Consider the following 12,254-nt stretch of genomic DNA (forward strand, 5'->3'; position numbering starts at 1 on the left):
AGGGCCAAATCTTGAGCTCAGTGCACAACACAATTAGCAGGGCTGAATACTGGGTACATGGAGCAAGGGCTCCTCTTCTTTTCCAGACGATGGATCCAGTTTGTGGAAGATATTTTAGCCACTTGGATTTAAGCAATTTTGCAGGCATTCACATGCCCTCCCCATACACCCAGAAGAGGAACGATTCATGCAGCAGAAAATTCTGCCTAGTAAATACACATTTCATTTATAGCTTAGGATGCAACAGTAAACTACACACAGTACTTTGAATATATATCTGCTCTCATCTGACGATCTCAAAACACCCCATTAAACATTAATTCTCACAACCATCCTGTGAGTTTACATTTAGGTAAACAGACTCTCACAGACAGAGATATTTAGCTATATTTACATAGCAAGTCAATGACAAAGCCTAGTCCCCAGCTCTGGTATCCAGTTTCCTGCTCTAGTCGCTATACACAGTACTCCCTATTTAATCTATTAGCAGTCCACATTAGTCCAGGTTTCCCCTTAAATCTCAATGGAAGTCTATCCATGTGGGCTAATGATTAAGGAAAGAAAGGTGAATGAAAGCGTTATAAGACATAGGTACAAATCTCAAGAACAAATATTATACCAAAATGTCAATGTCTAATGTAAACACACAGGAGATAATTGTATAAGTGTTTTACATTATACTCCTGATAAAAAACGTTTGACGCAAGCAGATTAACATGTTTCCAGCCCTTATGGTTGTGAAGATAAACCTGAAAACATGAATTAAGTTTAAATTGATACCACATTACCTGGTCAATCTTCAGAAGCACCATATAATGGTGATAAGGGGATGTGATGAGTAAGGCTAAGATTTTGTCACGGATATTTTTAGTAAAAGTCACGGACAGGTCATGGGCAATAAAGAAAAATTCACAGAAGCCCATGACCTGTCCATGACTTTTACTAAAAATATCCATGACAAACTGGGGAGCTGTGGAGTCCCCACACCACCTGCGGTGGCTGGGCAGCTGCAGGGACCCAGGCTCAGAGCTCTGGGGGCCCCCACCATCTGTGAGGGCTTGGAGCTCTTGGGGCCCCCGCCGCCCGCAGTTCGGAGCAGTGGGGTTCCTCTGCCACCCACAGCCGCTGGGAGATGACAGGGGCCCGCTGTGCGGGGTCTCCACTGCCTACGGTGGCCAGGAGCTGCGGGGCCGCTCACTGCTGCTTGGAGCTCCCAGGGCCCCCACCACCGGAGACGGAGGCAGCCCGGAGCTATGGGGTCCTCTACCGCTGCTCGGAGCTCCCAGTGCCTCCCGGAGGCAGCTCGGAGCTTTGGGGCCACCAGTGGCGGCCGGGAATGGTGACGCCCCCCCACCACGGCCAGGAGCTGCGGGGCTCTCTGCTGCCTGGAGCGCCATGGGCCCCCACCATCTCAGGAGGTGGGTGTACCCTGCAGCTCCCAGCCGCCATGGGTTGAAGTCACAGAGGTCTCTGGAAGTCATGGATTCCGTGACCCTTGTGACAAAATCATAGCCTTAGTGATGAGATGCAGCCAGGCTACCCCACATCCTTCAATACATTCTAGATCAAGAACAGAGCAGGGGAACCCCCCTCAATCCCTCTGAAGGGGAATGTGGCCACACGTACCCCCACTGCTCCCCTAGAAAGCAGAATGGAAAATTCTTACTAATTTCCTTTCTGCTAATAACATCTCCCAAATTTCTGGATGTCTGGGATGCCCTCCTCTCTCTGCAGCTCACGAGGCAGATCAGCATTTGGGCAACACATGATCTGGCCATTCCCCTTACAATCCAGTTTGCTGCCGGATGATGTTATGCAAGTTGTACAGTTTGAGAATAACTCAAGATAACGAAATAACTATGTACATTAGACCAAAGTAGACAGTCATATGGTAACCAATCTACTTCAGATCTCATCCTTGGCTTCTAAGCCATTAAGGGTGGGTAGAATTGTAGGAGTTGCTAGCCGAAAGGAAACTATCAGTGAGAAATTTTCTGGTCTGCAGCCCATAGTCTCCCGCAGTTCTGGATATTTGTGAAGTGGTGAGCAGTGAACAGATGTAGGGAGAGTTATGAAACAAAAGTAACATCCTCCTTTTTGTGAGCTTGCTGAAAAGTCTATTAGTTCTGGGCCACTACCTACAGTGCCTTTCTGACAAAGGAGGCCATCTTATAGTGCTTAACGAAGGGTTCGTGTGATGGAATACACCCCTGAATACACACCCTAAGCCCTACTATAATAATTTCTGTAAAAAGTATGCCTTGTAAGGTGTCCTTTGAAAACTCAATTTGCTGGTCAATATTGTTCTGGCCAAGTATCTGTGGCAACATTGTGTGTGAAATTATAAGATTATCCTGTATGATAACAACAAGTTCCAAACCCCACAGCCCTGCCCAAACAGAAACTGGCAAACAGATTTGTCCTAAACAAAGGAATGTGTGCTTTGCTTAGTTTGCATTTAAGCAGCAAACGGAGTCATCAAGCAGGAAGTGAAGACAAAGGAAGCTCAAACAGGTGAAAAAAAACATCAGGGAATATCCTTCCACACAGTCTCTTCGCTCCTGATTCTCAGAGGGATATGTTTTTCAAGAGGGGGACTGAAAATATAAAAAGGAAAGACTAACACGTAAGGCACGCCCCCCCCCCACCCGTCGCATTGACAGCGACAAAGAAAGCAATAGTTGGGATTCTGAGAGAAGGAGTCCTGACCTAAGAAGTTTGATCACTAAAACTGCTGAAAGCATGTGGTGAGGAAACTCTGCTTTGAAACTAATGTAGTTTGTTAAGTTAGGCATCAGTAAATACTTTTTCTTGTAACCATTTCTGGGTTATGCCTCATTGCTTGTACTCACTTAAAATCTCTCTCTTTGTAGTTCAACTTGTTTTATTTAATACCATGTGTTCAAACTGAAGTGTCTGGGTAACTTCATTTGGAGTAACAAGTTGTGTGCATATTATTTCCTTAAAGGAATAATGGACTTTGTATTTGTACTGTCCTCTAGAGGGCTGAGCAGCAAAAGACATTTTTCTGGGGGGAAATTTGGGACTGGAAGCGTGTTGGGGTTACCCTGCATCATGATCAAGGCTGGTAAGAGCCAGGGGTTAGCCAGATGGCTGCAGCACACACACACACAGACATAGCTGGGAATGACTAACATCCTAGAGGCTGTTTGTGAGCAGTCCAGGTTGGAGGCTGAAGCAAGGCATAATAAAGGACACCCCCATGTTACAGGGGAGGGGTGACACAGCTACTCATTAATCTGGATTGTACCTTGGTATGTCAGTTAGCTGTTGACTACCCAGTCGCTTTGCAACTTTCTGAGATGGACACACCTGCTCATTTTACCCACAAAATTTCAAGGGATCTCATGGAACGTCTTGACCTCTTACGGTACAGGACACTCTGATGCCTTGTTGGCTTACACAATACATAGTTTAATATGCCTAGCAATGAAGAACGTGAAAGTTCTGAATCCCTGGCATTTTGGGTGGATAGACACAATAAGGAGTCTGATCTTGTAGATCCTGTATGTCTAAGATTTTCAGCACTCTTCTGACATTTAAAGACTTGCCTCATATTTTCAGTTGGATGTTATGGATTTAGACAGAATAAACAAAGCACAACCACTCGAGAATTATGAAAGGAGAAATTTACCTTAGGAAGAAAGGATTCTGGTGCCTTGAATATCACCTTGTCCTCATAGAATGTGCCGTAAGGCTCCTGAATAGAAAAGGCTGCCAGCTCCGACACTCACTTGACAGACATGACGACAACTACTAAGAAACAAGTCTTAATGGATAAATAAAAGGCCAACACTAAAGTCAGAGGCTTGAAGAGATGGCTTGTCAGAGCCCTCAAAACAAGCCAAAGGTCCCGTTTTGGGAAGAGTGGCCTGAGTTGGAAGTGGGAAGAGTTGGAAGGAATCTTGTTACCTGTGCCAGGAAGCCAGAAGATTCTGCCAATAGCCAACGAGTACGAGCAGAGACCTGATGCACAATGGTACTGGCTGAACCCTTTGTCTATGTCTTCTTGGAGAAAGTCCAGAATGGTTGTAATTCCAGGATTTCTGGGACTGAAAGATGTCTGTCTCTGAACTCTCACCCACCAGGTCCCATTCCCTTTGGGAGGGGGCTGATTAGAAGCCCGGCTTCTTTCCCCAGGATGCTCAAGACCCACTTTAAGACTTTAGAAGAGGGGAGGGGAGACTTGTGGGCCTCACAAATCTCCCCTCTTTGTTCTGCAGGGGTCCTCTGGGACTTATCCCCTCAGTCAAGTAGTCAGAGTCTTCCTCACTTTTAGAGCCTCTCCCTGCTCTGCACTGGGGACCCTGTCCATTTTTTCCGTTGGAGTCATGGCTGCCATGGTGGGTAGGGGACTCCACCTGCCTATCCAACTCACAGCATTGGGATATAGCAGAGTTAGGGACAGAAGGCTGGGTGCAGGCTGGGCACAACTCACCATCTGCCAAGCCTGGGAAGGCTGCCTCACAAACAGAGCAGTGATTTGACCCAGTGCTTTCTTGGCTGCTCTGCTATGACTGTATAGAGACAGAGCATCTGGCAGAGAGACACTGCTGCCAACACTTAGGGTAAGTTACAGCCCCAAAGAGTTAAATGACCCAGGTAGGAGTAGGAATGCTGAAGAGGCAGAACACTGCTCTCCTTACCCAAAAATTGGTCAGAAAAACTAAAAAAGGAGAAGAGTGGGAGCAACAGAAACCACCGTCCACTGCTGTGAACACAGAGAATCTGGCGGCAAGGAGAAGCAGAGGGCACATGGCCAGTGTGTGCAGCACCAAAACACTGAACTATCTCCACGAGCAGCCCAGAGATCCAGAATTGTGGGAGATGCTAGGCTGCAGAAAGTGGAGGGCAGAGCAAGCTCGGGGGCCAGAGACTGAAGCAGCTACATAAGCTATTTCAACAGGGACCTTGAGATAATGATGAGAGACTGTTTTCTACAGTTTTTACTCTGGATTCTCCCCCACACTGCAGATTGGCTAGCAGCAACGTATCAGTTTTCTTTTGGTTGCTCGTAAGTGGTTGTTGCTATTATGGGGAGTGTTGACGATTCACAGTAAGGAAAATGTTTACAGGGGAAAAGTTGCTCATAAGCAGCGGGTGCTCTTTCAAGATGTTGCTGCAAACAAGCATCTACCGTACTAACGTACCATTTGCAAACTACTCTGCTTGTAGGTCATGAGTAATGTTTTTCAGAGTACTAAGGGTCAGATATTTTTAAGTATTTACATGCCTACAGATGGACACAGGCACCCAGTGGGGTTTTCAAAAAAGCACTGATGGTTTCCTCCTGCTGAAATTAATGGGAGTTACATATCTAAGCACTTCTGAAAATCCCAAACACATCTATCTGAATTTTTAGGTGCCTAAATATCTTTAACATTCTGGTCCTAAATCCCATTTTTAAAAGTGAATTAGGACACTAAATCAAGTCCCACGGATTTTCAGTGAGACTTAGGAACTTTAGAAAATTGTACTCTACATCTCTTTCTCCCATTATATGTCTATCCTGTCTATGCATGTCCCCATCCCACAAACACTAACTTGACTTTAGTGGGACTACTCACAATAATGAAGTTCAGCATGGGCATTATTTGCCAGAGTGGGGCATTATATTATAAACTTTTCAAGGTATGGATCATCTATGTTTGTACAGTGCATGGCAGAATAGGGAACTAATCTTGGTTGGATCTACAGGAATTGCAGGAAAGCAAACAAACATAACAAAAAAATCCATGCTCAAATATAGTTACTATCTAAAATAACTGATGAATTTTATGTCAATAAGTATTTTAAATTATGTGTCACAATTGCGTGTAGTGTAAGGAAGTTGGGAATGAAGGGTAGTAACTTTGTGATAGACTAAACTAACATTGTCAGGGAATTTAGGGATTGTTGCTCCATAACTTAGGGTTGTTGCAGTGAAGTACAAGGGACCCTGCACACAGCGAACAATGGAAGGTTGTGCTCCACAAGGCACTCTTCCCCCTCTCCCCCCGAAGTTTAACGGTTAGATAAAAGTATCACCTTTACTTGTCAAAAGTTTCTTTCATAAGTCTTGTCTAAGTAACAAGTCAGTTTCATAATATATATTACACCTGCTTTTGGGAAAAGTGGCATTATATTATAGCCTTACCTCCAGTTCAAGCTGGGAACAGAGGTTGATGAGCGTACTCCAATTTTTGACTTCTCCGGAAAACGACGACTTTGCTAAAAGCATAGGTACCGTTCTGTGACCAACTCCAGCTTCAAGAGTTACAATGACTGATTCAATTCTCATATTTAATGTCTCCCCTGTGAGAACCAACTCAGTTGCTGTATTTTTATTTTCATTTCCATTTGACTTTTCAAGAAACCACATTTTTAAATTTTTTATATCTTTCTTATCCCACAGGTCTGGAGGAATTGGACTAATCTCTTCTTCCGAAGTCTCTGTAGTTGGAGAAAGTGCCGATGTAATCGTAATCACTGTATTTATGATAATGGGTGAAACCTATGAGGGGAAAAAAATTGATTATTCAGTGCTGTTGGGTATATGGAAAAATGTGGAACTGGGTATACGGAGTATCAATAACCACTTTTTCAAGTAATCTCTTGAACTGACTAGTTACTGCTTTCAGTTTCAAAACTATAATGAATATTTGTTACAGCACCTGGTTGTTTCCTTTTTGGGACTGACTCCCACTCATTTTAGCATTCATATGCTTTATTTCTCTCTCTGCATACACTAGAGACAGTTTAGACTTGCTCTGGGGTTAAGCCATGCCCCTTCTGTCTGCCTTCCAGAACAGCTTTCAAATCTGTGTAAGACTTGAATCTCTAGCTAGTAACCTCAAAACAACATGACTGCGTACAAGCTTCAGAGATGTGGCAGCCTGGAGGAGAGTTCAAATCCAGAAAATAATTAAACAAGTAACAAATCTTCCATACCTTTTTCCCATTTCTAAACGGAAAGTAGTGAGCACTATGGAGAAATAATCAAGACGGAAAAAAACAGTTATAGATGACAGAAAATGAGTTTCCCCTTTCTGAATGACAATGCTTATGTAGTTTACTTTGGGACTATTATTTCCTGCAAAGAAATACTTCTGTAGAAGAAAAAACAGATCATACCTGTAGTACTTAAAAAAGGCTTTGAACAAAGACTAAGTAGAGCCTTGCAGATTTCTTTTGTGCTGGTCAATACTGCCCATCCCATAAAACTGGACTGGAACATTTTGAATGAGTTTTTATCCCCTCTGAAATTGGCCTTCACAATGCCATGTAAGTTGCTGCATTTACTAGCATTTTTGCACTATTAGCATTTTTGCACTATTACAGATAGCTTAATAAAAGAAACATTTCAGATATCCAAGTTAAGAAAAACATGATTTTCTAAATTTGATTCAAGTAAGTCTCAACCACTTTTCTAGTGTCCCTTTTATTCCACCATTTTTTTCTTATGGCATTGAGGACTCAGACAAAAGGAAGACAACAATCTCTTGGGAAGCGTGGAAAGTTACATCTACCTTTGTCAAGAAAAGTACAGGAATGACGATGACAAACACTGTGGAAAACAGAATAGGGCTTATCTAAGACGGAGATCTCAGTGGCTCTTTGAGGTGAAATAATGACCAGCAGAAAACAGGGTTTTGACTGATTGATACTAGAGTGAAGTCCAAAGAGGAGATTCAAGGGCCTTAGAAACCACTGAAAAGTTCCAGGTTGGACAAATGAGTCAGTTTGCTTGTTTTGTCAGGTAAGTAACACCAAGAAACCAGATGATGACCCAAGAGTGATTTAGAGGACCCTGTGTTTATGGTAGTGTAATAACAAGGTCTTAGAACATATTTTCACAAAAAATTGACTTTTTTTATTATTAAAAATACCACTTTTGTTCAAACTGAAATATTTCAGAAAAGTGTGTCTGTTTTGATGATTACCAAAAAAATTTCAAAACAAGCATGTTTCTGAATTCTGAAATTGTTTCAGAATGTTTTATTTCATTTTTACATTAGTTTTACCTAATATGAACTAGTACCACTGACATATCATTATTTCAACTATTGATGTTATATTTTCTATTTTTATTTTATTTTACAACTCATTAAAGGAAGCTGCTACTTAGAATTGATTGAAACATTTTATCTTCTTTTCTAGATAAGAACATCTTCTTGTTTGTGATGTCATGAAACAGTGTCAAACTCAATTCTGAAAAGAACTTTTGGCATGTTTCAGAATGAAATTTCAAGCAGCTTTACAGCACATCGTGATTTTGCAACACGGTTTTAAGCTCAGACTACAGCTGTCCACTTAGGATTACAATAATGTTCTTATGCCTGCTTTCACAGAATTGAGGTTTTTGCCACTACTACAGATATTCTCAAACTGTGATATGTTCACTTGGAAGTACTGTGCTGTAACAAGGTGATCTCTCTTTTTCAAACGGTAGTGGAACCTGGGCCTAGCCAACCCCTAAATCCATGGAATGGCCTTTTCAAAACAAAACACACAGATATTCAGGGGAACAGCAGATTAGCAGAAGAATGGAGGCCAGGTGTTAAATCAGCTTGCTACCTCCTTAATATGATAAAACTCAGGGGGGAGAAAGAGCAGAGAGCTGGGAGAAGAGAATTACAGAGAAGCATAGATTCAGGAGGACCGGGCCCTGGAATAGGAACCAGAAGGGAGAGTGATGGGCTAGAGAGGCCGCCCCGAACCACTGCCCAGCTTCAAGCAGTATGGCTGTGGAATCCCATAAACATAAAGAAGAAGCTGAGCGTCCAAGGAACAGTGGCAAGTGGAAAAGACTCTCCAACAGGGCCAAGGCCTGCAATAAGACTGACAAAAACCCCTAACTCAGGGGGAACTGTGAATCTGAAGCCTTGGAACATGGGTGAATTGGAGCAGAAGCTGCCTACTGCCCAGGTTCAGCCCCTTACTTCCAGTAATGATTTACCCCATCTCTCTATCCCCCACTCTGAGCCAACACTGTACTTTTAACATGCACCCACCCACACCACCCGAGCCCCCAGCACTCCAGCCACAACCCCTATCCCTCAGTCTAAACGTCATGTCCTCTAACTCCCTCACCCAGACTCCTTTCTCTTCTAATTTCCTTGAGCATATCCCCACCAGCCAAATCACCTTCACAGGCGCGCGCGCACACTCTCTCTCTCTCTAGGCACATGGCCCAAGCCTTCGTTCAGCACAAGTTTTAAAATCCCATCCGCCTGAGACCCTCTCATCTGAATGCTTTGGCATCACTTACGTTAGTCCATGTGGTAGTGAAATTTATGTATTTGGGAATATATGTGATCCTCAACTATGGATAAGTGGCTAACTAGCAGTAGTTTCAAAAGAAATTATACTGAAACACAAAGGTCTGTTGATGAAATGGGCAGTGGTATGAATCAAAACCTGACGGAAAAAACTGAAGAAATTTCAGGCAATGCTTGTTGGCTTCCTGCTTCAAAGCAATGAAAATATAAGACTGTTAAAAAGTATGAACCCAAGTACCTATCATTTGGATTGACTTTGAATGCTGAAAAAAGTGAGCCATGGGCTTAGTGCATCATTTGCTATCAACTGTTATCCAATATTCAATTAAACCTTCCCTGCTCAATGTTACCTCAATAGAAAGCACAACTCTTTAGAAAACAAACATCATGGGTTGTTTATGTTTTTTTTAAAGAAAGCTAAGTGATTTGAAAGACAGCTCAAGAAACAAAACAAATTACCTCTTTATGCAATATTAATGTAAAGGCCCTGATAGCGTAATATCAGGTAAATTTAAGGACTGATTAAAATGGAAACTGCACACTATTGGTGAGACACTTGTGTATCTGCAGCAAAAGACACTGTCATTGATTCCAGAGGATCAAGCTGTTTTGCAGCTTGATATTGTTTATCTAATAATATAATATCAGGAAGAATTCAAGAGATGGCTTTTCAACTAAAGGAAAAATTCACAGAATGTGTAAACAAAATGAATTCTTTTAACTGAAATTAGATGTAAGGAGCAATATCAGTAATTTTGCTCATTTTCTTACATGGTTTGACTCAAATTACAGTTAAAGAATAGTTCTTGTTTTGCGAAGATTTGTCAAGACGTACAACAGCAGAAAAACTTTTAAACTGAGTTTATTTCAGGAAATAGTGTGGAGTGAGAAAACAGTATCAAGTGTGTGCTCTGATGAAGCATGAGAAGTGACCAGAAAATCTGGCAGTGTTTTGACAAAAATTAAATAAGTGGTATCCAATGCTAAACTTACTCACTGAAATATTCACTGCAAGGCACTAGTTGCCAAAACATCCCTGTCAATCAGAAAGTTGTTCAGGATTCTACTGTAAAGGCGGTTATTTTTATTCAACAAGGAGCACTGAATTCACATTTGCTTTTCAATTATGTGCAATGAAATGGGAAGTGCTAATGCATGGGAAGGTGCTGACTTGTCTCTCTGAACTCCATTCAGAGGCACAAATTTTCCTCAGTGCAATGAAATGGGAAGTGCTAATGCATGTGCTGATTGCTTTCGGATGAATTACAGCTTTCAAGACTAGCCTATTGAGCTGACTCGTTGTGTGTGTCAAACTGAATGCCAGCTTACAGGGAATGAAAATTATACTTTTTAATGTTCACAACAAATCAAGAGCAACGATAAAGAAAATGCAGCATGAAAAGAAGAAAAAAGAACCTGCCAATGACTCCCAGCTTTGGAAAGTTTCCTCACAGAAAATTACTTGAAAATTCATCCTGATCTCACTGCTGAGCATAAGAAAACACTGCCTTAATTTGGCTACCAAGTTTAATGAATATTTTCCTGACAGTGTAACAAATGACAATTAGATCAGGGATTCATTTTCAATACAAGGCACCCTGCCAAAAGAAAAGGAAAAGTTGACTGAACTGTCATGTGTTGGTGGACTCAAACGCAATAAAATGCAGCTCAGAGACTTTTGGATGAAAAGAAGAAAGGAGTTTAGCCTGGACAGAGATTTGCAATTTTCGATGTCCTTCAGCACTACGTAGCTCTGCGAGACTAAATTTTTTGCTCTGGTTGCCATTAAAAACAAGGGATGAATCTCAGTGTAGGACTGGACCTTCAGTTGAAGCTCCCCAACATCTTACCTGACATAAAGCAACTATGTTCTATGAAGCAAGAATACCCTTAAAATTGTCTCAGAGCTACTAAGCTGTAGCTCACGAAAGCTTATGCTCAAATAAATTTGTTAGTCTCTAAGGTGCCACAAGTACTCCTTTTCTTTTTTCAAAATGTTTTGTATTTTCTTCATTTACATTTTGTAAAAAGGTGAGCATAGTGAAGTTTGGCTTGTGTTCAACTATAGTCCAGATAAGAATTAGCAGGAACTCTGAATTGAAATTTGATAAATTAAAAAGTCACACCACTGATTTGCTTCCGTGACATACCAAAATATATCAAGATGTCATTTAACATATTTTTTCTTATAATCTAAGTAACATGAAGACAAACTGTCATCACTTCTTCATTGTGCTTTTTGATTCACTGTCTCAAAACCTCAGATATTAAAATAGATGTTATAATCTAACATTTCACGCTTCCTTAGGCATTTGAGTCCAGAAATATTTAAGTCTAGTAAGGCCTAAAACAAATGCGTACAAAAAGGATAAATTTGCAGATTTATTTGCAGACGTTTACCTCAAACGTCATTTTTTTAAAAAAGGTGGCCCATGAGGCAACGAAGTTTGGTAACCACTGCTCTAACAGAAGTCTTGAAATTTTTTTTTTAACAGACTGAGGGTGAGAATGGTTAGAGTGAGTAAAGAAGTACATTGCCCAACTTGGAATATCCCCCTTTTTGTTAATACTCCCCTTTCAGTAATCAGGCTAAAGTAGTGCTTCCTGTTACAAGAGGTCCCACCTTTTAATGGATGATGTGATAGGCACTGTGCGAGTTTCACTAAAGTTGGAGAATTGTGGCTACCTTCACCATCTGACAACTGTGATTATTGTCTCCTCCCACTTATTTTTTGCTTCCCAGATGTGGTAAGGGGTAGTAGTTGCATGATGAGGGAGATAAATATACTCAGTTTGGCCAACATTTGTGTAAGATCATTCATTCCAAGTGCCCTCTGGTTTGTTTCCCATGTGAAAAAGCTTTACTATGGCATTTTTTCTGGATGTGAACAGATCCACCAGTTGATTGCTGAAATTCTGAGACATTACCTAGAATATTTCTTGTTATTTATTTCAACACAGCTTACAACCATC

The 12,254-nt window shown here is 41.5% G+C and overlaps 1 protein-coding gene across 5 annotated transcripts in view; it reads right to left on the reverse strand.

The window, feature by feature from the left end:
- The window catches only part of VPS13A (vacuolar protein sorting 13 homolog A), a 277,386-nt gene that overhangs the window by 119,365 nt on the left and 145,767 nt on the right, over positions 1 to 12,254 (reverse strand). For all 5 annotated transcript variants that reach the window (XM_074953217.1, XM_074953216.1, XM_074953215.1 and 2 more), the window contains exon 41: positions 6,158 to 6,514. In XM_074953217.1, the coding sequence (XP_074809318.1) occupies positions 6,158 to 6,514 (357 nt within the window). The remainder of the gene's footprint in view (positions 1 to 6,157; positions 6,515 to 12,254) is intronic.

Source organism: Natator depressus, chromosome 5, assembly GCF_965152275.1.
Source record: "Natator depressus isolate rNatDep1 chromosome 5, rNatDep2.hap1, whole genome shotgun sequence".
Classification (NCBI taxonomy): Eukaryota; Metazoa; Chordata; order Testudines; family Cheloniidae; genus Natator; species Natator depressus.